The following is a 25,313-nucleotide window of genomic DNA, read 5'->3' as shown; positions in this document are numbered from 1 at the left end:
TCCAATAATTACTATCTGAATCACAAGGCTTAGCAGCATCACCAATAGGGAACAAACTGATATATATGCTTCCTAATGGGGCACAACAGCACCTAGCCAGTATTTTTACAAAAAATATTTATTTAGAATCTAATCATGAAAATGATCAGACAAATGCAAAATGTGGGACATTTTATGTAATGTCTGGCAGAGGATCCTTAGAACAGTCACTGTTTTGAAAGACAAAAAAAAAAAAAGGCTTAAGAGACATTTCAATCAAATGCATTGCATGGACTCTGAATGGGTCCTGTTTAAAAACAAATTTAAATATTTAAATAGTTAAATATTACTGTTAATTTCAGTTATAATACTATATCAATACATAGAAACATGTTCTTCTTCCTAAGGTGAAGCATGCAGATGCATACAGAATTCTTAGGGGTAAACATTATCAGGAATCTAAACTTATTTTCAAATGCTTCCAGGAAATGTATTTATACACACATACATACAAACAGGTTTTTTTCTTTGTTTTGCCATCATATATATGAATTTTAAAAATATGCACTATGCATACTACATGTTCATATAAAAAAACCTATATTCATTCATATGTATAAATAAAACTACATATGTTCATACTCATTTCAATTAAGCACCTTTGTATCATTCACATAATACTTTTGTTCCAACAATTTTTTTTTCTGTTGGGGGAATATCTAAATTCCAGTTCTTCTAACATGAATAAAAGAGCATCCATATGTGAAACACAGACCACTGGTTCCACAGGTTTTGGTCATTCTTTATTTTGAAACAAGGAGGCAGAAAGCATAAGGTGTTCCTAGAAAAGAATCCATTTTCACAATGAAATTCAAAGAATAAAAAGAGTGATGTTATTTTGGGATGGTATATAGAAATGTTCAATGAAATTAGAAATTGCAGTTGAAACAGTTGTTTCAACTGTGCAGAATTTCATGTACGTTTTTCTTTCCTCTGGTCTTCTTTTTAAAAAAAGTGAAAGGGCTTAATGTATGTACCAGTGAAAAAACGACAATTTTGCATAACACATTTTCAATTATGGTACAGTTGTATTTAAGAACAATAAAATATGAATCAGTCCTGCGAATAAAATGAAAAAAGGACAAATCTATATACCACTTCTTGTATTTTCTCTGCTGGACAATTCTGGAATCACAGAAGAGTAAGAAACTGCACTTGTCGACTTAATCTAGGAAACATATGTTATGAAATTATAAAAGTAATGTGATGATTTGGATGTAAAACAGGAGAATGGAATCTTATTTAGTTTAGGGGATAAAATACTGAGAAATGGAACTGTAAGACCATACATAAAATATTTAAGGACTAAAAAAATACAACCTATTTTTTTAAGTAAAAAAGAAAGATTTCAACTAAAAAGAAGTGAGCTATTAACGAATGATTATGGTCCAGTTGTTAAAGTCTAGGCTATAATAAAAAGATCTGTTCCCTCTTCAACTAACTAAGGCAAAAATAAAGATTTTTAGATTAGGCATAAATAAAAATTTATTGTCAAACAGATACATAAGCCACATGAGGTATTTCAAAATAAAATTGTAAGTTTAGGGATCTTAAAGATTTATTTATACTGATTCAGGTAACATTTACTTGCAAAGAGGTGACAGGTAAGTTTTCTGGCTCAGGGATTCTGTGACACTTTTTCCCCAAACATTAGAAACAACTTGAAAATTTCATTTAATGACACTGCCTAATCCAAAGTGATTTTACTGATTTATTAAAAGTCAAGAAATGTAAGACAGGCTAAATATTTTCAGTTTGTGTGAGTGGTTGTTATCTTATTGGAAATATACTTTCTATACTAAATTAAAAATATTTCTATTAAATACTTTTAGGGCTTGATGATACTTTCCAGACATAAAAAATTGAAGGAACTTTCTCTAGCTGAGTGTTATAAAATCACTGACAATGGAATTCGGGTAAGGTAATTATATAATAAGATAAAAATAATAAGGTTTAAAAAAATAATAAGGTTTTCTGTTAAAGAGTTATTATTGAAAATTCACCACAAGTTGAATGAACTTTTCAGATCACAGTAAAAAAAATGAATTGGAAATGTAACAACACATGTGATCTTGGTTGAGCTAAGATCAACACCAGACTTTAAATTAGATGTCCACAGTCTACTGTGACTTTAGAGGATTCATTTTCCTGTTTTTTCCATTGTACTTTCTCCCTTCCTGATATTAGAATCATAGGTTAAGTAGGGATAGGTAGCCATTTTACTTAGAGAATGATGAACTGCTATATGGTAAAAGTCTTCTATGAAGAAAGTGTTCTGAAGAGAAAACTGTTATCTAATCTAACCACAAAAATTAAGGAAGTTTAAAAAATTTACTAGTTACTTAACAATTAGGAATGTAAGTTACTCAAACATAGTTGGAAGTATACTTTACTAGCATAGAAAGCCCAAAGATAAGTAGTTGGATAAGATAAATGATTAAGTGTTCAACTGGTACTTGAAGAACTTATGAGGATGGTATATTTCCTAGATCTGGTCTTGAGTGACACGCAGGAAGACATAATGTAGCTAGTGCAAGCAAGTTGATGCAATATTTATCACAATACTGAACATTCAATGTATTGTTAAGAGAAGAAAAACCTAAATCATATGGCATACATGTACTGAAAGACCACATAAAGCAGGTCACCTACTAGTAAAATCACGGAAGGTAACATTTTAAATGGAACCAATGTCTAGGCATGTGGAATATGAAGCTCATTTTAATTGTCCAGAGAGTTCAAAACCACAACCATCTATGAAAGCTGGGGGTGAGGGGTGAGAGAGAAAAAAGAAACTCTCTTACTAAGATTAAAGAATTTATCCCATACATGAAAAATAAAGCAAGTGATAGTTGAGAAATCCACAGAACATGGCAAACAAAGTTGTCTTTCATGAATTTGAAATACTTTATAACATAACTTATGAGTGTTAAAATATATACACTGATGGGCCAGTGTGTGTGTGTATAATACACATAAAATATATACACTGATATGCTTTAGATTAGCGTATTCTAGAATTCTAGAGCTGACAGAATCTTAGAACCATCTAAACCAACTCCCCAGTTTTTACAGGAGCTTAAATGACTGATCCTAAGTCCTGTAACTTCACAACAAACTAACTATACACACAAAACTTTATCCATAATTATGACCTCCTCAGGTTTTCGAGAGATCTTTGACAAGGTGCTAGAACAAGGATTATTTAAATAAAATTGTTAAATATTTCAAATATTGGGTTTTATTTCATATATGGTGATTAATTACATTTGAATAATAACTATAAATCATTTAGAAGTATTGAAACCTATCATGAATAATGACATGGCTGCTTATATTCATCATTTATTACTTTTAAAATGTTACTTGGGATGAGAGAGTGCTGAACAAAGTCTGAGGCGCTCTGCCATTTCTCTTTGAGTCTATGGGTTCCAGGCATTTTTAGTTTCACTCTTTGGAGACTGAAAATTATACTATTTATAGGTGCTTTGAGATTTCAAATGAAATCCATATGCTAACTATATAATTGTACAGTAGAGTTTGGGATAGCTTTTAAAAAATGTGATCTTTTGAAACTTGATATGCCTTTATATTCAGTGATCTAAAGAAGAAAACACAGGAAAATGGGCACATGGAAATTAATTACATGTTGCACAAGATCAGCTGTTCTTTTCAAGTTTGCTAGGAAAAAAATGTACTTTTTCTCATTATCCCTCTCTCATGCCTGCTTTTGGAGAGAGAGAGAGTGTGTGTGTGTGTGTGTGTGTGTGTGTGTCTGTGAGAGAGAGGGAGAGAGAGAGAGAGAGAGAAGAGGTTTTTAACTAATTTTATCTCTTTCAGTGTTCTAAAGTTCACATTTCTGGGCATGTGATAATATCCGCCTCCTTGCCTTCTCCAGTCCAAATATTAAGTCCCAAAAGAGACAAAGCGGGGCGGGTGGGGGGGGGGAGAAGAAAGTAACATCTAAGACAATTCTATAATTCCTTATCTAAATTTATAGAAGAGAAGGAAATGGAGTAAAATAAACTGATTAAAGTGAGACATTTAGACTATCTACAATTTACTGAAAATTTTCTCGTATAGTTACTTCATAAAAGGTAACTATAGGAGATTCTCTCTTGAATACAAGACATTAAAAACTTCCATGTACATAATGATTTAATAAGAAAAAATGAGGAGATAAACATTTTTACCCCGTTTAAGTTTTGCAAGAGTTATGAACATAAGAATAAAAAATTACCTCATTTTAGTGTTTTACTGGAAACCACAGCATATACCGATTGATTGCCTGGAGCCTCAGATATACTGACTTTTTAGGATCTGGATTTAATTACTTTCTCCAACTTTATTTTTTTCTGAGAATATTAGCTATTTAGTGATCATGTCAAAAAAATTTGGTGCTTTTGAAAGGCACATGCATTTTGGAAGAGATGTTTGATACAGTTGTAATTAAGTATTTCTCAAGAAACTTTTCCTTGTGCATTTTATTAAGTTAATTAGGATTGCCAAGTTTGGCAAAATAATTGGTTTAATTGTTATTGGAAGCTGTCTTAGTTGTCTGGATAGAAGCAATAGAATAAATCCAATCATTTACTTGGGTTGCTTTTTATAGTCCCTTAATCCACCTTGTATTTTCTCATTCCCTTTTTGGGAATGAAATATGCTATAAATATGAATCTGAATGAGCATATTTTTCTTTATATAGGTTAATTGTGGTGAAAATTATATAGCCAGGCAAAAATATTTTATTATTTTGGGGTTGGTAGGTTGAGATAGCTGACTAAGAAAGGGTATTTACAAACTAATAACAAACCCTAGAAATCTGACTGTAGAACTGAGGTCACCAGAGAGGGAGGGGCAAGAATAAAGTGGGAAGGGCACACAAAGGACTATATAGGTGCTTGGGTAGTAGATAACATTACCTGAAGAGGGGAAACCTATACTTCTCAACACAAACAGCACTGTAACCCAATGTCACTCAATCAAAAAACAGAAAATTTTTTTTTTTAAAGGAAAGGGCATTTAGAGAGGGGAAAATCAGTTTTGCAATGACCTACCACTAGGGCTTAAACATGTGTATATGCTACAAAAATAAGTGTATTTTTAATATGTAAATATCTATGTGAATACATACCTACATTTTACCACGTGTACAAGTTTTAGCATGTTAGATTTATGTTTACATGTGAGTATATGTAAATGTATATCTACTTGTCTAATATGTGTGTAAATTAAACATGTTATAGTGCACACACATGTCAATGTATATGTACATTTATTATGCCAAAATTGCATATGGAGATCCATAAGATTATATATTCTTAGGTTAAATCCAAATAAATGGTGATCAATATTCAAAGCAAATAAGAATTACTCTGTTAAAGAATTATTTCTATGCTTATACCTTAACTTAAAAAATTAAATGTCCAAATTCCTACAACTCTACAATCACCCAAAGCTAGATAAAGAAGAAATAGAACACCTAAACAGACCAATTACAAGCAGCGAAATTGAAATGGTAATCAAAAACCTCCCCAAAAACAAAAGCCCAGGACCTGATAGATTTACAAATGAATTCTACCAAACATTCAGAGACGAATTAGTGCCTATCCTTCACAAACGCTTCCAAAAAATTGAGAAGGAAGGGACAATACCAAACACGTTCTATGAAGCCAACATTACACTAATACCAAAACTGAACAAGGACAACACAAAAAAGGAAAACTACAGGCCAATCTCCCTAATGAACACTGATGTAAAAATCCTCAATAAAATTTTAGCTATCAGAATCCAACAATGTATCCATAAGATAATTCACCATGACCAAGTAGGATTCATGCCAGGGACACAAGGATGGTTCAACATCCGAAAATCAATCAACGTTATCCAACACATCAACAAAAAGAAATATAAAAACCATATGATAATATCGATAGATGCTGAGAAAGCTTTTCACAAAGTGCAACACCCATTCATGATAAAAACCCTTGAAATTCTTGGGATACAAGGAACATACCTCAACATCATAAAGAGCATATATGACAAGCCAACAGCCAGTATCATTCTCAATGGTGAAAAGCTGAAAGCATTTCCATTAAGATCTGGAACAAGACAAGGATGTCCACTCTCACCACTGCTTTTCAATATAATACTGGAAGTCCTAGCCAGAGCAATAAGGCAAGAGAAAGACATACAAGGACTCCAAATACGAAAAGAAGAAGTCAAACTGTCAATATTTGCTGATGATATGATAATATACATAGAGAATCCCAAAAACTCCACAGAAAAACTAATTCAACTCATCAATCAGTTCAGTAAAGTGGCAGGATACAAAATCAACACGCAAAAGTCAGTAGCCTTCCTATATACAAACAATAAATCTGAAGAAGAAGAAATAAAAAAAACCCATCCCTTTTATTATCGAAACAAAAAAAAAATCAAATATTTGGGAATAAATGTAACAAAAGAGGTAAAGGACCTATACAAAGAAAACTATAAAACACTGTTAAAAGAAATAGAAGAAGACACAAAGAAATGGAAAGACATCCCCTGCTCATGGATTGGAAGAATAAACATTATTAAAATGGCCATCCTTCCAAAAGCAATATACAGATTCAATGCTATTCCAATCAAAATTTCAATGTCATTCTTCAAAGAAATAGAACAATTATTGATGAAATTCATATGGAATCACCAAAAACCCTGAATAGCCAAAGCTCTCCTGAAAAAAAAAAAGAAGGGAATGGAGGCATCACACTCCCAGACTTCAAACTATACTACAAAGCCGTAATCATCAAAACTGCATGGTATTGGAACAAGAACAGACATACAGACCAATGGAATCGAATAGAAAAATCCAGAAATAAACCCACAGATTTATGGTCAACTAATCTTTGACAAAGGAGCAAAGACTATGCATTGGAGGAAAGAAAGTTTGTTCAATAAATGGTGCTGGGAAAACTGGGTCGCTACATGCAAAAGAATGAAGCCTGACCACTACCTCACACCATACACAAATTTCAACTCAAAATGGATTAAAGAACTAGACATAAGACCTGAAAACATAAAATACCTAGAAGGAAATATAGGCGAAACACTACGTGATATTCACATCAAAGACATCTTTACAGACACATCACCCAAAGTAGTAATAGTGAAGGCAAAGATAAACAGCTGGGACTACATCAAATTAAAGAGCTCCTGCACAGCAAAAGAGACAATAACAAAAACAAAGAGAAACCCCACCAACTGGGAGAACATTTTTGCACCCAACACTAATGATAAAGGACTGATCACAAAAATCTGCAAAGAGCTGATGAGACTCAACAACAACAAAGAAAATAATCCTGTCAAAATATGGGCAGAAGAGCTAAAAAGAAACTTCTCTGAAGAGGAAATGCAAATGGCCAACAGGCATATGAAAAAATGTTCAACATCACTTGTAATCAGGGAAATGCAAATCAAAATTACCATGAGATACCATCTTACACCAGTGAGAATGGCACATATTAAAAAAATTAGCAACAACAAATGTTGGCGAGGGTGTGGAGAAAAAGGAACTCTTCTGCACTGTTGGTGGGAGTGCAAACTGGTCCAACCACTATGGAGAGCTGTGTGGAGATTTCTGGACCTACTAAACATAGAGCTTCCATATGATCCAGCAATTCCACTCCTAGGTATTTACCCAAAGGACACAGAAACATCAATTTCAAAGAGCACCTGCACCCCTATGTTTATAGCAGCATTATTTACAATAGCTAAGCTTTGGAAACAGCCCAAATGCCCAAAAATAGATGACTGGATCAAGAAGAGGTGGTACATATACACCATGGAATATTACTCAGCATTCAAAAAAGATAAACACATGCAATTTGCAGCAACATGGATGGCGCTGGAAGGGATCATGCTCAGCGAAATAAGCCAGAAAGAAAAAGAAAAATACCAGATGGTCTCACTCATAGCAGGAATCTAGAAAACTTAAATAAGGGACCAAGAAAATGAATAACTGTAAGAAAGTGAAATCAAAATCAACAAAAAACTACAAACCAGAGACACTCTATGGGGGGTAGGGGGTGGGAGGGGAGGGATTGGGGTCAAAATAAGGGGGTTGCAATTGTATGGGGAATATAAAAATAAAATTTATTATTAAAAAAATAAAATAAAACAGAGAAGTTGCAAGTAAAAATAAATAAATTAATTAAAAAAAATTAAATGTCCATATAAGGAGCAAAGCTCTTTCTCCTATGAAAATATGTAGATTAAGTTTGGCAGCAATGGCAATAGTATAATTTTGGGAATGTGGACCAGACTATCAGAAGTTCTAATTTTTATTCCAATTCTGCCCCTTATATCACCACGTCATTATAAGTAACTTGCTTAATATCACAATTCATTGCTCCTATAGTGGCTATAATTGTGAGGTAGACAGGAGTTGGCACTCAGAGCAGGGGTCAGCTTTTTTTGGTAACCTTTCTGTAAAGATTTTCTGTAACAGCCAGTTTACATTTTGGGCTGCAAGCCATACAGTTTCTGCTATTATAGATTACAAAAAGTCATAGACAGTATATAAACAAATAAGAGTTACTGTGTTCCAAATAATCAAATTTGAATTTCATATAATTTTCACGTCATAAAATATTATTCCCCTTCTGATTTTTTTTTCAAACATTTAAAAATGTAGAAACCATTCTTTGAGGGTAGGTTATACAAATATAGGTGACAAGATACGGCCTACAAGTAAAAATTTGGTAGCTTTCCAGCATCTGTTATAGAGTCAGAATTAGAGAATTTTCCAAATTTGGCTCTGTCAAGATGTGTGATTGGGCAAGTTAGTTTCCTTCCCTGGGTTTCAGGTCCTCGCTTTTAAAAATGGATGTAATAATAAAAGTCTTTTAGACGTGAAGATTAAATATGAAACATCTAAGTACTTGGTTCCTGACAGAGTGCGTAGTATTACCTATTATTATTATTCTATTTAATAAAATAGAATAAAAAAGAACATATTAGTAAATAAAAAATATGCCCTTTAGTGTAACAGTTTGATAATTTGACTTAAAACAATTAGAAAACAGGTAATCTTGGCAGCTAAGCTGCGCCTAATGGTAAGGAAATATTTTCAAAAGTCCTCTTAGAAGACATAATTTACTCATTTTCACTTTTCCTAATGAATCGATACATTTAGGTATGTAAGGGTATTTTAAAATTCTGTAACATTTCATAAACACTGCTATTATTCTTGAGAGAGGTATAAGGGAATAAACCAGTAAAAAGAAAATGAATCATTGTTTTCTCTGGGATTATAATTTTAAACATATTTTCAATATCCCAGTTAATTCAGTGCAATAGCTTATTGATGTACACACTTAGGTGCTAAATTAGCAGCTTGTTTATGACAACTTATGTGTCCCTAAGTCTCAGAAATTTTTCCATCTTTATTAACCTAAATTCACATATATCTTGGTTATAATTTCTTAAGCATGTGTCATGTTGGTCCTCTCTGGTTAAGCCCTCACCCCTCCCACCTCTGTATGGGTAAAAGTGCTCAAACTTTGGAGAGAGAGGGTCTACTTGGCAGATGGAACATGTCTTTATTTCTTTTTCTTGTCTTAGTATATTAGTTAGGACTTTAATATGATATTAAATAAGAGTGGTGAGGGAGGAGATCCTTACATTGTTCCCTGTTTTAGAGGATAACAGTTTCTCACCGTTATGCTTTGTAGCTACAGGTGTTTTGTATAAGTTTTTTATCAAGTTGAGGAAGTTCCCACTCTATTCCCAGTTTACTGAGAGGTTTTGTTTTTAATCATATTTTGTCAAATGCAATTTTACATCTTTTGATACAATCATATAATTTTTCTTCTCTAGTCTACTAATGTGATGGATTACATGAACTGATTTTTTTAATTTTGAAACTGACTCGCCTATTTATAATAAATCACATTTGTTATAGATTGTAGGATCTGATTTTCTACTATTTGTTGAGGATGTCTGCATCTATGTTTATGAGAGATATTGGTCTTTCTCATGGTAATTGTCTTACTTTGTGTCTATGTGTGGTTTTGGTGATAAGATAAAGTTGGACTCATAAAATGAGATAATAAATGTTCCCTCTGTCCCCATTTTCTAAAACAGCTTCCAGAGTTCTCTCTTAAATGTTTGGTAAAATTCACAAGTGAAACCATCTGGGCCTAGTCTTTGTTTTGTAAGGTTATTAATTATTGATTCAATTTCTTTAATAGGTATAGACCTATTCAGATTTTTTCTCCAGGTGTGAGTTTTGGTGGTGTCTTTTGCCAAAGAATTGGATCGCTTCATCTAGGTTATTATATTTGTGGTATAGAGTTATTTGTAATATTCTTTTAGTATCCTTTTAATGTCCTGGGGATCAGTGGTAATAGTCCCTCTTTCATTTCTGATATTAGTAACTTGTGTCTTTTTTTTTTCCCTCCCAGCTGGCCTAGCTAGAGGTTTATCAATTTTACTGGTCTTTTCAAATAGCCAGTTTTTTTGTTTAGTTGACTTTCTCTATTGCTTTCCAGTTTTCAATTTCATTGTTTTCTGCTATAGTTTTTCTTTTTTGTTTTCCATCTTAATTTGGAGTAATTTGCTCTTTTATTAGTGTCATAAAGTTCGAACCCTGGTTATTGGGTTTAGATCATTCTTCTTTTCTAGTAGATGCATTCACAGGATATATATATATATACACACACTCTTAAGAACTCCCTTTAAGTACTTATATATATATATATATGTACTATATATATATGTACTATATATATATATATATTTATCTCCCTTTAAGTACTGCTTCCATTTTTCAATTTCTTTTGAGACTTAATCTTCAATCCAAGATTAAGTGTTAGCTTAATCTCTAAAAACTTTGGAATTTTCTACCTTTGTTATTGAGTTCTAATTTCATTTCATTGTGGTCTGAAAGTATAGTTTGAAAAGTATATTTTGTATGAATCCTTACAGCTAGAGTGGAGTGTCTACATACACACTCAGGTCAGAAAGTACTAGGGGTACTCAGAATCCCTACTTTATTCAGTAATGTATTCAGCCTATGGTCAGTCTATTCTGGACATTTCAGTGCAGAGGTGGACTCTTGAATGTCTTGTCCTAATGTTAATGCTGGGTTCATTCTTGCACTAACAGCATTACTCTCCAGTGATTCTTTTCTGAACTTAAACTCTTAATATGAATCACTAAACTTTCTATTGTAAAATATTTTTGATGCAAGATTCTCATCAGTCACTCTCTCCAACTGATAGACTCCATCCCCAAGTGCTCAACTAAAATTTATTTTAGTGGCTTTGACACATAGACTTAAAATGCCCATGGTGGATAAGATGTGTTGGCTCTACATAGCAACATTAAAAACAACAACAACAACTAACATTGATTTCTATTCAGTTTCCAAGATTAAGTCATTTAAGAATCATCAAAGCATAAGATTTCAATAACTCCACCTCTTCTCCAGGGATAAAGTTATGATTGTGGGCTACAAAGGAAGCATCAAACAGAGGTTCCCCTTCCAAAATGGTCTTATTCCTTGGCCCATGGTTCAGAGGAAGCTCTCAAATCTCCTATATGGGAAGCTGGAACATTTAGATGTCTGGACACTTCAGTTCTTGAACATACTACTCAGGAAAATTCTTTACCTCATTCATTACTCAAGGTTACTTTAAGGAAATTGACTAAACTGTTATTGATGATGATCCCATATGGCCCCAGATTCAAACTCTGTTAAGAGTTAAGAAGTGGCTATCTGGCACCTTGTGGGAAAAGTAATTCCCACAAAGCCCAGTAAGATCTTTTTAACAAAAAGCTGTGCTTTATAGCACACCAGGAATGGTCTATTAGAATTTATAATAGAACAACATACCCTTGAGACCTAAGCCACCTGGAATCAACTGTGAGACACATAGAAACTACCAAAAACCTAGGCTTTATTCGCTCTCCAAAGGCTATGAGCAAAACAACTAAGCTTAGTATTCTCTGTTGCTTCTGATACTAGATATTGCTTCCAATATTTCTAATTGTAGAGACAATTCAATAGAATCAGAAATTCACCAGACTTCAAAGGATGTGGGATCTGACAACTTGTCTGTTTCCCATAGTCTATAAGGTTCCAGCGGATACTGGAGTCATGGGTACAACGTTTTCTTGGCTGAGAAATAATTGATACCGAGAACACTCCACACCAGTCCTGGCTTATTGCCCACTCTCACTGGGGAGAATCACTTGGGGAGAACTGAAGTACTGACAGATTTGCTAAATGAATACACACATCTGTTCTTTTTATGTTGAGTATCCACAGAGAGAAGAATTATAAGAGAATGTGTTAAAAGGAAGATAATCCTTTAGAGACTTCTCCCAGCCTTTTAAACTGCCTCCTGGAGCATGAACTTATCCTATGTAAGAGGAAACTTGTCAAAAATTAAACAAAACCTGTCATATTGTCTGAAGGCAAAAAAAAAAAAAAAAAAGGCAAGAAAAATAAACATCAGAATCCTACTTGCTTACAATACTATGAGTTTTATGGCTCTTTTGTTTCTTAAACCTAAGCAGCCAATCTGTTTTTGATCTTCCATTTATGCAACATACCTAGTTTTCTCTCATTGCCTCGCCTGACATGAAGTGAGAGCCTGTACATTTCTCACAGGAGCTCTGATTCTTCATGCTGTGACTCCAAGGCCCCTCTCTATCAAATTCCAATCAAAATTTGCGCACAATATTTCCTCAACCCAATGCCTTCAGCATGTTGAAGGTGGTGATCCTCCGGTGTTAAACAACAGATGAGATTGTTCCAGAATCTCTCTGGTTCCACAGCTGAGAGACAAAAGCCACCATTTGCATAGGGTATTATCCCTGATGAGTGCTTATGGAGCACACACTTTCCTTCCATTTTTCAATCATGATGTGAGATAAGTAATTAGTTATTTTCATTCTTCTGTTACAGATGAGGAAACTTGAGATTTAAATAACTAACTTAAGGTCACAGACAACTCCAGATTCCAGGCCTTCTTTTTTTTCTACTGGACTGATAGCTTTCCTTGATTACATCATTTCTTATTCCATTATGTCCCAAAAATGGGAGAACATGAATTTATTGTTTCCCAGAGGTCTCTAAATGGAAGAGGTGAGAGGAGGATTGTGTAACTCATTAAAGTATAAATTCTGAATTGCCTTTTTCTTGGGAATGAGAAACAGAACGAGCGTGGAGGCTGGCTTTGCATAACTTGGTTTGGAGGGCAAGTCCAAGATTTCACAACTCAGTGTGCCTAGGCCACTCCCATCTGCTCTAATATCTGGTGAAGCAAGACTCTCTTTGGTGGGCTACAACTCTACAACTTTCATGCAACCTAAGGCCCAAGAAGCTGTAGTTTTGAATATTTTTACTTAAAACTGTGGAAGATGTATTTCAGCTTTTGAGGCAATCAAAATAGTCCACATTGTAGAAAATGATTCTAGACACACAAAATTTTTCTGGATTTATCAATAGGAAAAGCTCTCTACCCCCACCCGTACCCCAAAAAAACCCAAAAACTTTGTAGTAGAATTAATCATAACCTTATAAAACTAACATTCAAGAAATGGTGTCATAAGTATGCACCACTGGGTAAGACTAGGAGCTGCCACCCTTCGAGGTGATTTAAAACAGAATATTGGCAGAAGGAATTATTGTGGCAGTCGGTTAATATGAGTGAAACTCAGTCTCCTCTACATACCCAATTGAGGAATGTAGTTATTAAGCCCCACACTGTGACTCAGCTCAGGAGATACGAAATGATTTAACTCACTAGGAGATTTGGAAGTTTTCTTCAAGATTCCTAACCCATAGCAAAATTGGTTGATATAATACTTGGGCTAGCAGCCAACTTGATAATTTTTGTATTTTTATCTCCATCTTGACTATAACAGATTTTGACTTGGAAGAAGCTTAGTATAGCATTTTCTAAGAAAAGAAAATCAACAGCATTGACATATGTATAATTATACAGCACTGAAGCCAAAACTGCATAGAATAATCTTATCTGTAGGGAGGAACTGGAATTTCATGAGTGATTAGGTTGAAACATGCCTGCAGACTTTGACTTACAGGTCTCCACAGGAAAATATGAATTATAAGAGAGGAAAGGTTATGACTTAGTTTTTGGATCTGCAATACTTTATGCCAAGCATAAAGCTTTGAGCCAGTCTTTGTACTTCAGATATTCCGCAGATAAAAATGCTACTATGAATGCATCATATAGAATATTAGACCTTATAAAGAATGAAAGACTTAAAGCAGAACTGATTCAAGCTAAGACACTGACAGATGCTACTGAAGATGGTTCCAGACACTAAGAGGCTTGAATCTCCCTTTAAACCTTGTTTGCATCCTTTTATAAATTATTCTTATAGCTTAAGTAACCCTCCTTGCTGTATGTTTTCTCTAGTTCCTTGTGACGCAAATGTGATAACCGCTGCACTATTGAAATGCTGCTCTCTGGTTCCTTGAACTCTATGCAATCTCTTAGCAGAAAACAATTTTGATCTACTCTTTGCAACATAAGAATTCTTGTTTTACTAAAATGGAATTCTTTACATTCTTTTTTTTCAATTGATCTTGAATATTCTTTTTTTAAAAAAAGATTTATTCATTTATGCATATAAGAGCTGGGGTAAAGGCCAGAGATGTGGGGGGTGAGAGGACCCACCAGAGACAGAGTGGGGAACAGAACAGGCAGACTGACTGAAATACACTGCTGAGGGGAGCAGCGGGCGAGACAGGAGAGGTCTGCTTTGCCATATGGGTTTCTCTCTGGCCAGCCAGGGATCAAACTCGTGCCTCAGAGGCTGTGGATTGCTTCATAGTACGGTGCTTAACCCCTTGTGCCACCAGGGAGGCCCGAATTCTTTACATTCTTGAAGGCATTTATAAAGGATCGATCAGCCAACTTAATATTGAGAACTTACTGTATTTTAAATATTTGAACAGAATATAAAAAGCTAGTCAATTTCCAGTAGTGTCACTGTTTCATTGCACCCTCACTGAAAAACCTGTCAACTTTCCAAGTTGAGATTCAAAACCACTAATTCTGACCTTCAAAGCTTGATTTACCTCTGTACCACACTGGGTGTGCATGCCCCTTATCCTAAATTATCTTCACTGAAAGGGAACTCACTTATCCTCTGACAAATTGCTCTTCCAAATTTGGTATTACTTAGTTACCAGAGAAGAGAGATTCACACAGGGTTAGCCACAATACAGGAATTCTGGTATTGTATTTTAAGCAGTCAGTCAGTTGAAAAAGATAAGTTCTGCAAGTAGTTACAGGAAAGAATTAGGATTTAATAACCAATATCTTTTAGTTTTCCTCAAAATACTATACAAATGTATAATCTCTATTATTATTATAATTATTGGTGCCATATGCAAATCCCAATAATAGTTAACATTTGTTAAGTACTTACTATGTACCAAGCACTAATCAATGTACTACAATGCCTCTCAAGAAACAGTGCATATATATTTTTATAGCTACATATAGATATAGATATAGCCAAGCCAGATCATATATGTATATGTGTATTTGTGCGTGTGTGTGTGTGTAAGTAATTTCATGTAATCTGTATAATCATCCTTTAATATGGGTGTTATCATTTTCATTTCACCAAGGAGGTACTGTGGCTCAGTTTCTGTAACCCACAGTGGCAGAGCCTGGCTTCTAACTAACCCCTCTCTGTCTCACACTATAGTCCTAGTCTGATCTACTATGCTGAAGTACCCCTCCTGGAAACTTTCCTTCTTCTATTAACTTGCTAAAAAAAACAGTGACTGACTAGTTGTTGCCAGTCTTCCTTAGGGCTAAAAAGAGAAGAAATTAGCACAGCACATGTAGTGGGAGGGAAGCCCATAGGTGACTTTACTTTCAGAGTCATGACCTGATCCAACAGGTTATGAGTTCTGAAAGGCAGTCCAGTGGACATTCATTTTTACATATAAATAACACCTTACCAGTAACCCACTAGAATTACTAAAAATCTAATACGTAAAACTAAAACTAATGTGAACTGTCATTTGCTGTGATCTCTAATATCATACTGTTTGAATTTAAACAGCTTCATAATGAAGTTAAGCACAGTTAAGCACATGGTGATGGTTACAATTCCTACTTGGGGAGGGGCTTTTCTCATGAGGACAGTATTAGTATTATGTTGATTGGTCACGGTTTCCAATTTCTACTGATCTGCCATATTAATATATTTTTGTAATTACTGTTAGGTGTACTTTGTGGGTTACATTGTTTCTATATAATTGCTGAGTTATAAACTTTTGACTGTTATTTTCTCATGGATTCTTCTTATCATTCAGTTCTTTTTATATAAAGTGGGATTGAAAATTAAGAACTACTAAGATAGAAGGATGAATTTTCAATGATTTTCAGACCTTTTCTAGACCTAGAAATCTCAGGCAAATATTTTGTCACTTCAGAACAATGCTAGAGGCTAAATGTTATTTTTCCCTAATTGCTAAGATTTCAGAGCTAATAAGTAGCAGAAAAGAAATTAAAATCAGGCCTGTTAATTCCAAAAATGACACTTTTCACTACATGACATGGTAACTCCAGAGTGTTGTCATCTAATTCTCACTCCAGATTTCTTTGTGTGACTATCTTTTGAGGTAAGCAAATTTCGGATAATAATGACTTCCTCTTTTTTGCAACAAAGATATTTCAGGGACCAAAATGAATGTTATGGGTAAAACAGCTTTAGATATACACAGCATATGAATAAAGACTAGGGGGAAAAAATCTTTGACTTTGGAATATCTTATAGGCATTCTGCAAAGGCTCACTGATCTTGGAACACTTGGATGTCTCTTATTGCTTCCAGCTGTCAGATGAAATTATTAAAGCACTGGCCATTTACTGTGTTAATCTCACCTCTCTCAGCATTGCTGGCTGTCCAAAGGTATGTGCAGGTGTTGGAGTTCAGACACGTCAAACTGAAGTGTGACCAAAGAACACATGTAGGATAGCAGTCAGGAATTAGACTCATAGAACTTTGCTGAGTGTGAGGTATTCATTAGGGTTGTTTTCTGTTTCCCCAACTTGGGAATAGCTTTATGATTTCATTTGTGTCAAAGTAAAATTTGAAAAAGGTAAAAACAATTCTCACACAAATATAAAAATGAGCAAAGGTTTACTTAATTCATTATCAAAGAACCAGCAAAAATGGTTACATCAGTTCATAAAGCATTTGATCGAACTGACTAAAGAAAGAATGTTGAAATTATTGTTAGGTTAGACCCAAAATTGGCTAATTTCTACAAGGTAATAAATTCATAAACTTAAGGTTATAGTTTCTATATATAGAAGTGATTTTCATTTCTCCTGGACAAAAATATGAGAAATTAACATATAACTTCAGTTACTAAGGTTGGGCCCTACCCAGTCATAAAAAGTATGTCAAACAAAAGCATAATTCCCTACAAATTTCCTCAGGCAGGTCTGCTAAACAGTGTTCTGGTGTAATACTGAAAGCACAATCATGTTTTGTATGTATTATTTTGTATATATTACTATATAAATTATTTTCAAGGGTTTGGAAATTTTTCTTGGTATCTATTTACAAAAGAAACGTACTCACTATAAAAAGTTTGGACTACACATAGAAGCATAAAGGAGAAAGTAAAAATCTACTGCCATACCATCATCCAGATGTAACTATCATTGGGATTTTTATATATATTCTTCCAGAATTTTTTCCTATGTATGAAGAGAGTAGACAGCTGTAGGCTTGTATTTTGTTTTGGAGACAAATACTTATAGAATCATACTTTCTAAAATATATCGTAAACCCTTTTTCTTTTCTCTTAATATACTAAAGACATATCTCCATATAAAGAAATAGAGCTCTCTGGCTCTGGATTAATGTGGCACATTAAATATCCACATATAATTCTTCTTCCTCTTGAAACCCTACCAAAACTTGAGATGAAAAGTAAGGACCCACACTGATAAAGGAAATAGGAAGGGAGACAAAAGCAACAAAATTGAAAGCTAGAAGAACATTAACTAATTTGGCAGGCCAGAAACAGCTTTGAAGGCTAAGTTGACAATTGATTTACACTATAATCTTCAAAACTTGGCAGCACTGACTATCTCTACAACTGGGTTAAGGCAGTGACTAAAATAAGGAAGATGAGGTTAAAAGTTCTTGAGAAGTAAATAAATCCCTACATCTTCTCATTATTGCACACCTCTGGGTAATTGTCTCTCTCCATCCTCAACAGAAGATTGGAGATTTATTTCCTAGAGTCAGATTTCTTAGTTTTGGTATTAGTGATATTTTGGATGAAATCATTCTCTGTACTGGGGCCTGCTCTGCGCACTGTGGGATACTTAACAAATCCTTGCCCTCTACCCACTACCTGTTGATAGCACCCAGTTGTCCACCCCTCAAGTCAGGACAATAAAAAATGTCTCCAGACTTTGCTAAATTGTTCTCTTAAAGGCAAAATCACACTATTAACTATTCTACAGATAGAAAACAGAGGATTACTGGTTTGGGAAACATGATTATAACTGAGGACTTGGGCACAAATATCAAAACAGGAATTAAGTGGCTGAATGCAGAATCCTGAGACACTTAAGCACTTTTACAACATAGCATCCAACATTTGGCTGCCAGACCTTTCCCTCCAGGCAGGAGACTGAAAGTCTCTTTTCTGGAAACACTGACTAGCCCAAGATGAAAAAGACTGAAAAATACTGACATTTCAGTTTCCAAATAAATAGCTCATCTAGATTATTGGGGTAGAAAGTACAGAAGGCCCACATCTTGCACCCGCTCCATCCAGTCAGTTTTTAGCCCTCCACTATTAGTTATGAGCAAGTAGTTGAGGCTTATCGGACATAAGAGAAACACCATAAAGTGTAAAATAAAAATCAAACAGGTAAAACTTGGAAGCAAAATACACAGAAGAAAAAGAACTAAAACAGGGCCTCCCCGGTGGCGCAGCGGTTGAGCGCTGGGTTGCAAAGCTGCCCGCGGCCACTGCGGCGCCTGTTCGATCCCCGGCTGCTCCCCGGCCACCAGAGGAGGGTCCCACATGGCGTGCAGACCTCTCCTGCCGCCTGCTGCTCCCCTCAGCAGTGTACTTCGCTCCTTCTGCCTGCTCTGCTCCCTGCTCTGGCTCTGGTGAATTCTCTCACCCTCCTGCGCTTCTGACTGTACCCAGTGCATGTATAAACAAAACAAACAAACAAACAAATAAATAAATCATAAATAAATAAAAATACGTGCCTCTTTAAAAAAAAAAACTAAAAAAAAAGAGAAAAAGAACTAAAACATCTTTAAAAAATCCTCAGAAATGTTATCAACAAACTTTTCTTCTGTTGTAAACACCAACAGGTTGCTATTTACCTAAGCATCACCAGAACTGTCAAGATGCCCTGCATTCTAGTTGGTCTAAAAATTTAGCTTCTTTTGTTTAGTTAGTTGTGCAGTGAGTGGATGCTAGTACTTTTGATTCCTCCATAGTTAACTGTGCCACAATAAAGAGAAAGCTGCAGGGGGTGGGGGAGTGGTAAATTGTGGTAAAATTAAGCCAGAAAGTTTACAGCAAAATTTCTTTTGTTTAATATGCCATTGTTTAGAACTACAGAAATCAGATGTCTTTCTGGTCAGCATCAATCTGGTTCCAGAAATGAGCTGGGTCAAGGCACTCAGCACACTAGCAGCACTGGGCAGGGGATGATGATGTTTGAGCAGTCTTAGCTCACAGGGTTCTTGCTTTCATTGCACATGGACACATGGGCAACACATGGCTCATTGGGAAATGCCCTGCTATATGGCAGGCACAGATGGAGACTGGGCTTTTTTAGTGGCTCTACTAATTAGGAAGGAAAGTAGGGGAATGAAAAAAGGAAAGACTCAGGGAAAACAGGAATTGGGGCAAAGAGTTTTGTTTTGTTTTGCTTTGGATTTTTGTTTCCTTGGTAAGAAGAAACTGAGGGAATTCTTTCTAAGACTGTGCAGTGGATACTACCTTTCTGTCTAGAAACTAGAGCCTATCACATGGATATCATGAAAATAATCATTCTACATCAAAGATATCAGGTGAGATCAAGGAAAGGAAGTGGAATATTTCAGAATCTCTATGTAAAGGAGAATAGGGTTCAGCTTTACCATTTCTGTGGGTGACATGAATATTCTGATGCAGAAGATGTGGATAATCTGAATGTTCCTCACTCAGAAATCATAAGGCTATAGCTCGGTCTAATATAATACACCAGAAGATGTGGTATATTTATACAATGGAATGCTACTAAGCAACAAAAAATGGAATTTTGCCATTTGCAACAACATGTATGGAACTGGAGGGGATTATGTTAAATGAAATAAATCAAAAGGAGAAAGACAAATACCAGGTGATTTCATTCATATGTGGAATATAACGAAACAAAACAAAGGTACAAATAAAACTAAATCAAAGCAAACCTAGAAATCTGACCTCAGAATTGAAGCACCAGATGGGAAGATAGGGGTCGAGACACAGGAGGGGAGGGGTCCCAATGGAATATGGTGGAAGATTATTGGTGCTTTGGTGAATTATTGGTGCTTTGGTATGGGTATGGTGTGGTCACATAACATCTGAAGAAGTGTGAACCTACAGACCTAAATATAGTGTTGTAAATCAATGTTACTGCAATAAAAATACCATATATATGTATACACACACACATATATACACATATATATACACACACACACATATATATACACACACATTTTTTTCTATCTACTTTGCTTTTGATGAGCCATAAAATACATTATTCTGGCTCATCACCTTAGGCTAGATTTTTCAAAAGCCCAAAGGTCAATTTTTAATAGTTTATTTATTTCCTAGAAGGTCAGCTCTTCTTTACAACCACCAAGGTCAATAAGTAGTAATGTGACCTCACCCTATCTAGCATTAAAATGCAAATAAAGGGCCTCCCTGGTAGCAGTGGTTGAGGGCTGGGTTGCCAAGCTGCCCGCAGCCTCTGCAGCGCCAGTTCGATCCCCAGCAGCCAGGCGAGGGTCCCACATGGCACACAGACCTCTCCTGCTGCCCGCTGCTCCCCTCAGCAGTGTACTTCGTCAGTCTGCCTGCTCTGCTCTCCGCTCTGGCTCTGGTGAATTCTCTCACCCTCCCGTGTTTCTGACTGTACCCAGTGCTTGTATAAATAAATAAATAAATCTTTAAAAAAATAAAATAAAATGCAAGTAAAATAATCGCTGCTCAACAGCAATGAGTTCAGGACATTACAAATCTGGGGGTGAACAATGTAGTTAGTCATCTCTATTTCCAGTTCTCTTTCCCTGTAGTCCCAACAACATAACCTCACACCACTGAACATTCAGAAAATGTGTGACTTCTTTCCAATTCCCCGTATCAGTAAAAACTAGCACTCTGAACTCCACTTGTCCCGGACTTTTCCATCACCTCATTGTCTTTTCTTTTTCACATTGTGTATTTTCCTTCCAATAACATCAGGTCCTCAGAGACCCATATAGCCAAATGTCTGAAGGCATTTTTGTGAAACTCATTTGCTATACTAAAGCTTGGTCCTTAGCATGTTCTAGAAACAGGGCATGCTTAAACAATGACAGCATCTATTTTTTCAAACTTAAAAGTGTACATTTCAAATTGAAGGATTTTTCTGCATAATTATCAATTTTATATTAAAAATAAGAGCCAAGCTTCATGACATATGTCTTTTAGAATGTTCAGACATTGAAAAAAATAAATTAAATCCAGTTGAAAAAAAAAAAGTACTTTGGGGAGAGTAATCTAGTAGATTCTACAGCACGTTTCACTTCAGCTATAAATTCAAAAGCTACACTGTAAGTGGAATAATCTCATAAGTGGAGTTGAATTATCTCTGCATAACATCTGGAAAAACTAACGATATTGGAACCCTCAGCAGAATTTCTCAGAGTGAGATTCATGTAGTTGCTGTGGTGTCTACTCTTCTTTCTCCCCTGTCTACAAACATCTGTCTCACCTAATTGTCCCTTTTTTAGAACCATGTTACTCCCCACACAAACCATCAAAAATGCCCAGATCCCTTCTCATAGCAATCTGATATTGTCTGCAGGTTAAGCTCAAGGGATGTCTATATATATAGTTTTTTAACATGTAATGTTACTAAGACTTTTCAAATTGGTAATACCTCAGGGTGTATTTCAAGTTTAAAGATAAATCCCATTACTGCAGCATCTTATAAACTGCTCATGTTGGTGTGTCCGGTATTTCTAAGGAAATTCTAATGAAGTTCCTCATCCAAACCAGAAAACTCTAAAATAACAGCAAGATCACTAGTAGTGGTGCCACTTTAAGCATAATATTTTACTATTATGACCGTATTTGGAAACAGAGGTAAATCACTAACTTGAGTTACAGGCTCATCATGTGATAGGTGGTCAAAGAGAACCTGTAGGGGTTCTGATTCTGTTAGTTATGGAATGAATGTTTGTGTTCTCTGCAAATTCATAGATTGAAATCCTAGCCCACAATGTGAGGTAGGTGGATTCAAATGAAGTCATGAGGGTGGAGTCCCCATTATAAAATTAATGTCCATATAAGAATAGTGTGAAATTAGAGTGCTCTCTCTGCCATAGAAGGATATGGCAAGAAGGTGACCATCAGCAAACCCAGGAAGAGGACCTTCACCAGACACTGAATCTGCGAGCACCTTAATCTTGGACTTCTAACCTCCAGAATTTTAAGAAATAAATGTTTACTGTTTAAGCTACCCAGTCTGATATTTTGTTACAGCAGCACAAACTGACTAGTATACTGTTTTTCCCTGTGATAGAATTTGTTGAGATAATCAGTACTTACTTTGGCTGTGTGTTCAGATTACTGACTCAGCGATGGAGATGTTAACGGCAAAATGCCACTACCTACACATTTTGGATATTTCTGGTTGTATCCTGTTTACTGACCAAATACTTGAGAACCTTCAGATGGGCTGCAAACAACTCCGTATCCTTAAGATGCAATACTGCAGACTCATTTCCAAGTAAGTACATATCTGAATATGAAAAGCTGAAAAGCTTTGAAAACTACTTTTAGACAAACAGAATATGTGAGAGTCATCTGTAATTCATAGTTACTTTTAGAAATATGATGGCTCATTTTATTTTTTGCCTAATGGGTTCAGTCATCATTTTGAGCTGAACCAAGACAGACTCTACTAAAATGGTTTTTGTGACTTAATGTCTCTTCCCAGAAACCCTTCCACTTTAAACACTTTCCCTTCCTTTTAATGCAGGTGTCCAAAGTCTTAACTCTGCTCCATGTAGCATTATTTCAGTTCTTCTTCTACTCATGTTTCAAAACATTTCCATTCAATAACCTCTAGAGGTTAAGAAATTGGATTAAATCAGCTCATAATAAATAATAAGTTATCTTAAATTCCATCTCTCCCAAATATTGATAGTTGTTATTGATTTAACCAGAGATTTCCTATTAGTTCTAGGATTCAGAGTAAGGTATTGCAATAAGACCACTACAGGCCATATGCTTGTTCCTTCAATTTGCAAAATATTTCAAATAAAAGAGTTAAGTAAATGGGCAATCAATAGAAGTAGAGGCTCTGATGTCCACCCTGTGAGTTTTTAAATAGAAAGCAGTTCTCTGCTCTATGGTTGAATTTTTTCCTATTAGATGAGAGTTAAAATGTGTATTTTAACTGACCTGATGAAGTATGAAGTATTTATCTCTAGTTCTTCCCTTCTCATTTGTGAAGTATTCAATAAGAGAATTCTTGACCAAGCCTTAAGGTCAGGTGCTTTTCTGCAGGTTGGAAAAATGAACACCAAGTATTAATATTATCAAAGTATAAAGTACATATATGCAGTGCAAGCAAGTAGATTTCACAAAAGAGCTTTCTTAATTAAGCAGAATGGCATGTGCTGAACCATGTGATCTGGTTGGTCATGTGAGGCCTGAGGAAAAATGCTTTCTGATCCAAGGCTGTGTGTGAGAATTAAATGGAAAATAAAACAAAAACTATTAGTTATAAAAAAAAGCATTCCCACTGAGCCCATGCTTGTAGGGGAAGGGGCAGTCTACTGAAGATGCATCAGAAGAAAGGGGACAGGTCCTTGAAATATTTTGAAATATTTCGAAGAGGAGTGGCAACTCAATCCTTCCTGAGCGGTCTGGATAATATGGATATTAACGTCATTTAAAGAGGATATCACGAAATAAGGTTCTAGGAGTTTCTGCCAACCTTTTTATAACATTAAACACGTTAATCAAAGGAGTATAGCTTTTAATCATTTGATTGTATTTAGCCAATCACTGTTTCGGGATGGTAATATTATTGAACTTCTATTAAGTGGGACTTACTAAATAAAATGAATGGAGACATTTTGGCAATAGCCTCTTTGAACCTAATAAATTTATGGGCTTTTAAAAATAACTTTATGGGCTTTTAAAGTGTGATTAATATGGCATTTGGTCAAGAAGATCCAAGATATCTAGCAATATCCAAATCCTGCCACTGACTACTCACTTCCCTTTGAAGTCACTAAATTTAAAATATGCAAAGAAAACAAAATTAGGCAAAGTAAGATTTTATTACTAGCTGCACTTGGACAACAAAACCTAAATGCAAAACTCTAGTTAATTAACTTAATCAGTGGAAACTTCCTTTACTTAAGCCAGTGTTACAAAAATGCTTGTTTTGTCTGTTTTGTTGTCTACCACTAACCCTGGATGTCCTTATCAGCAAGAAACAGTGACTTGGCCCTGAACCTAAAAGGATGCTGGTTTTTCTGTACATCTCACTGTTTCAAGAAGCCAAACCATCTTAGTCTCCCTTACAGCTCTAATCCTGTTAAGCTCCAGGAGGAAAGGAGCCTAGAACCCCCTGATTTTAACTTTGTCTAGAGAAGTGGTAAGGACTGGCCATTGCAGCTGTTTGGACTCAGCTTTAGGGACTGGAAAGCAGCTTCCTTCAAGATCCTTGGAGGGAATTAGACATGCTACACAGAGTATATAACAGCTGACCATGTACTTGTCAGGTCTCTCTTAACCCAGAGGCCACAGATGCCTGTTCGATACATGGATAAACTTTAGGGAATCCATGAACTCCCTGAATATATAGTTTTGTATCTAATTTTGCATGTGTGTGTGTGTGAAGAGGTTTTGTGACTTTCATCAAATTCCAAAGGTGTTTGTTCTTGACCTAAATGCTGTTACTGATTCTCTTGGAAGGAAGACA

The 25,313-nt window shown here is 35.3% G+C and overlaps 1 protein-coding gene across 1 annotated transcript in view; it reads left to right on the top strand.

The window, feature by feature from the left end:
* The window catches only part of FBXL13 (F-box and leucine rich repeat protein 13), a gene marked incomplete at both ends in the record, with an annotated part of 144,896 nt that overhangs the window by 117,382 nt on the left and 2,201 nt on the right, over nt 1-25,313 (top strand). Inside the window, 3 exons of the mRNA XM_084230613.1 lie at nt 1,872-1,955; nt 16,864-16,998; nt 22,939-23,102. Of these exons, the coding sequence (XP_084086739.1) occupies nt 1,872-1,955; nt 16,864-16,998; nt 22,939-23,102 (383 nt within the window). The remainder of the gene's footprint in view (nt 1-1,871; nt 1,956-16,863; nt 16,999-22,938; nt 23,103-25,313) is intronic.

This window comes from Talpa europaea (assembly GCF_964194135.1).
Source record: "Talpa europaea genome assembly, chromosome: 3".
Lineage (NCBI taxonomy): Eukaryota > Metazoa > Chordata > Mammalia > Eulipotyphla > Talpidae > Talpa > Talpa europaea.
Note: the sequence above shows the minus strand (reverse complement) of the source record. Positions and strands in the feature narration are given on the sequence as shown.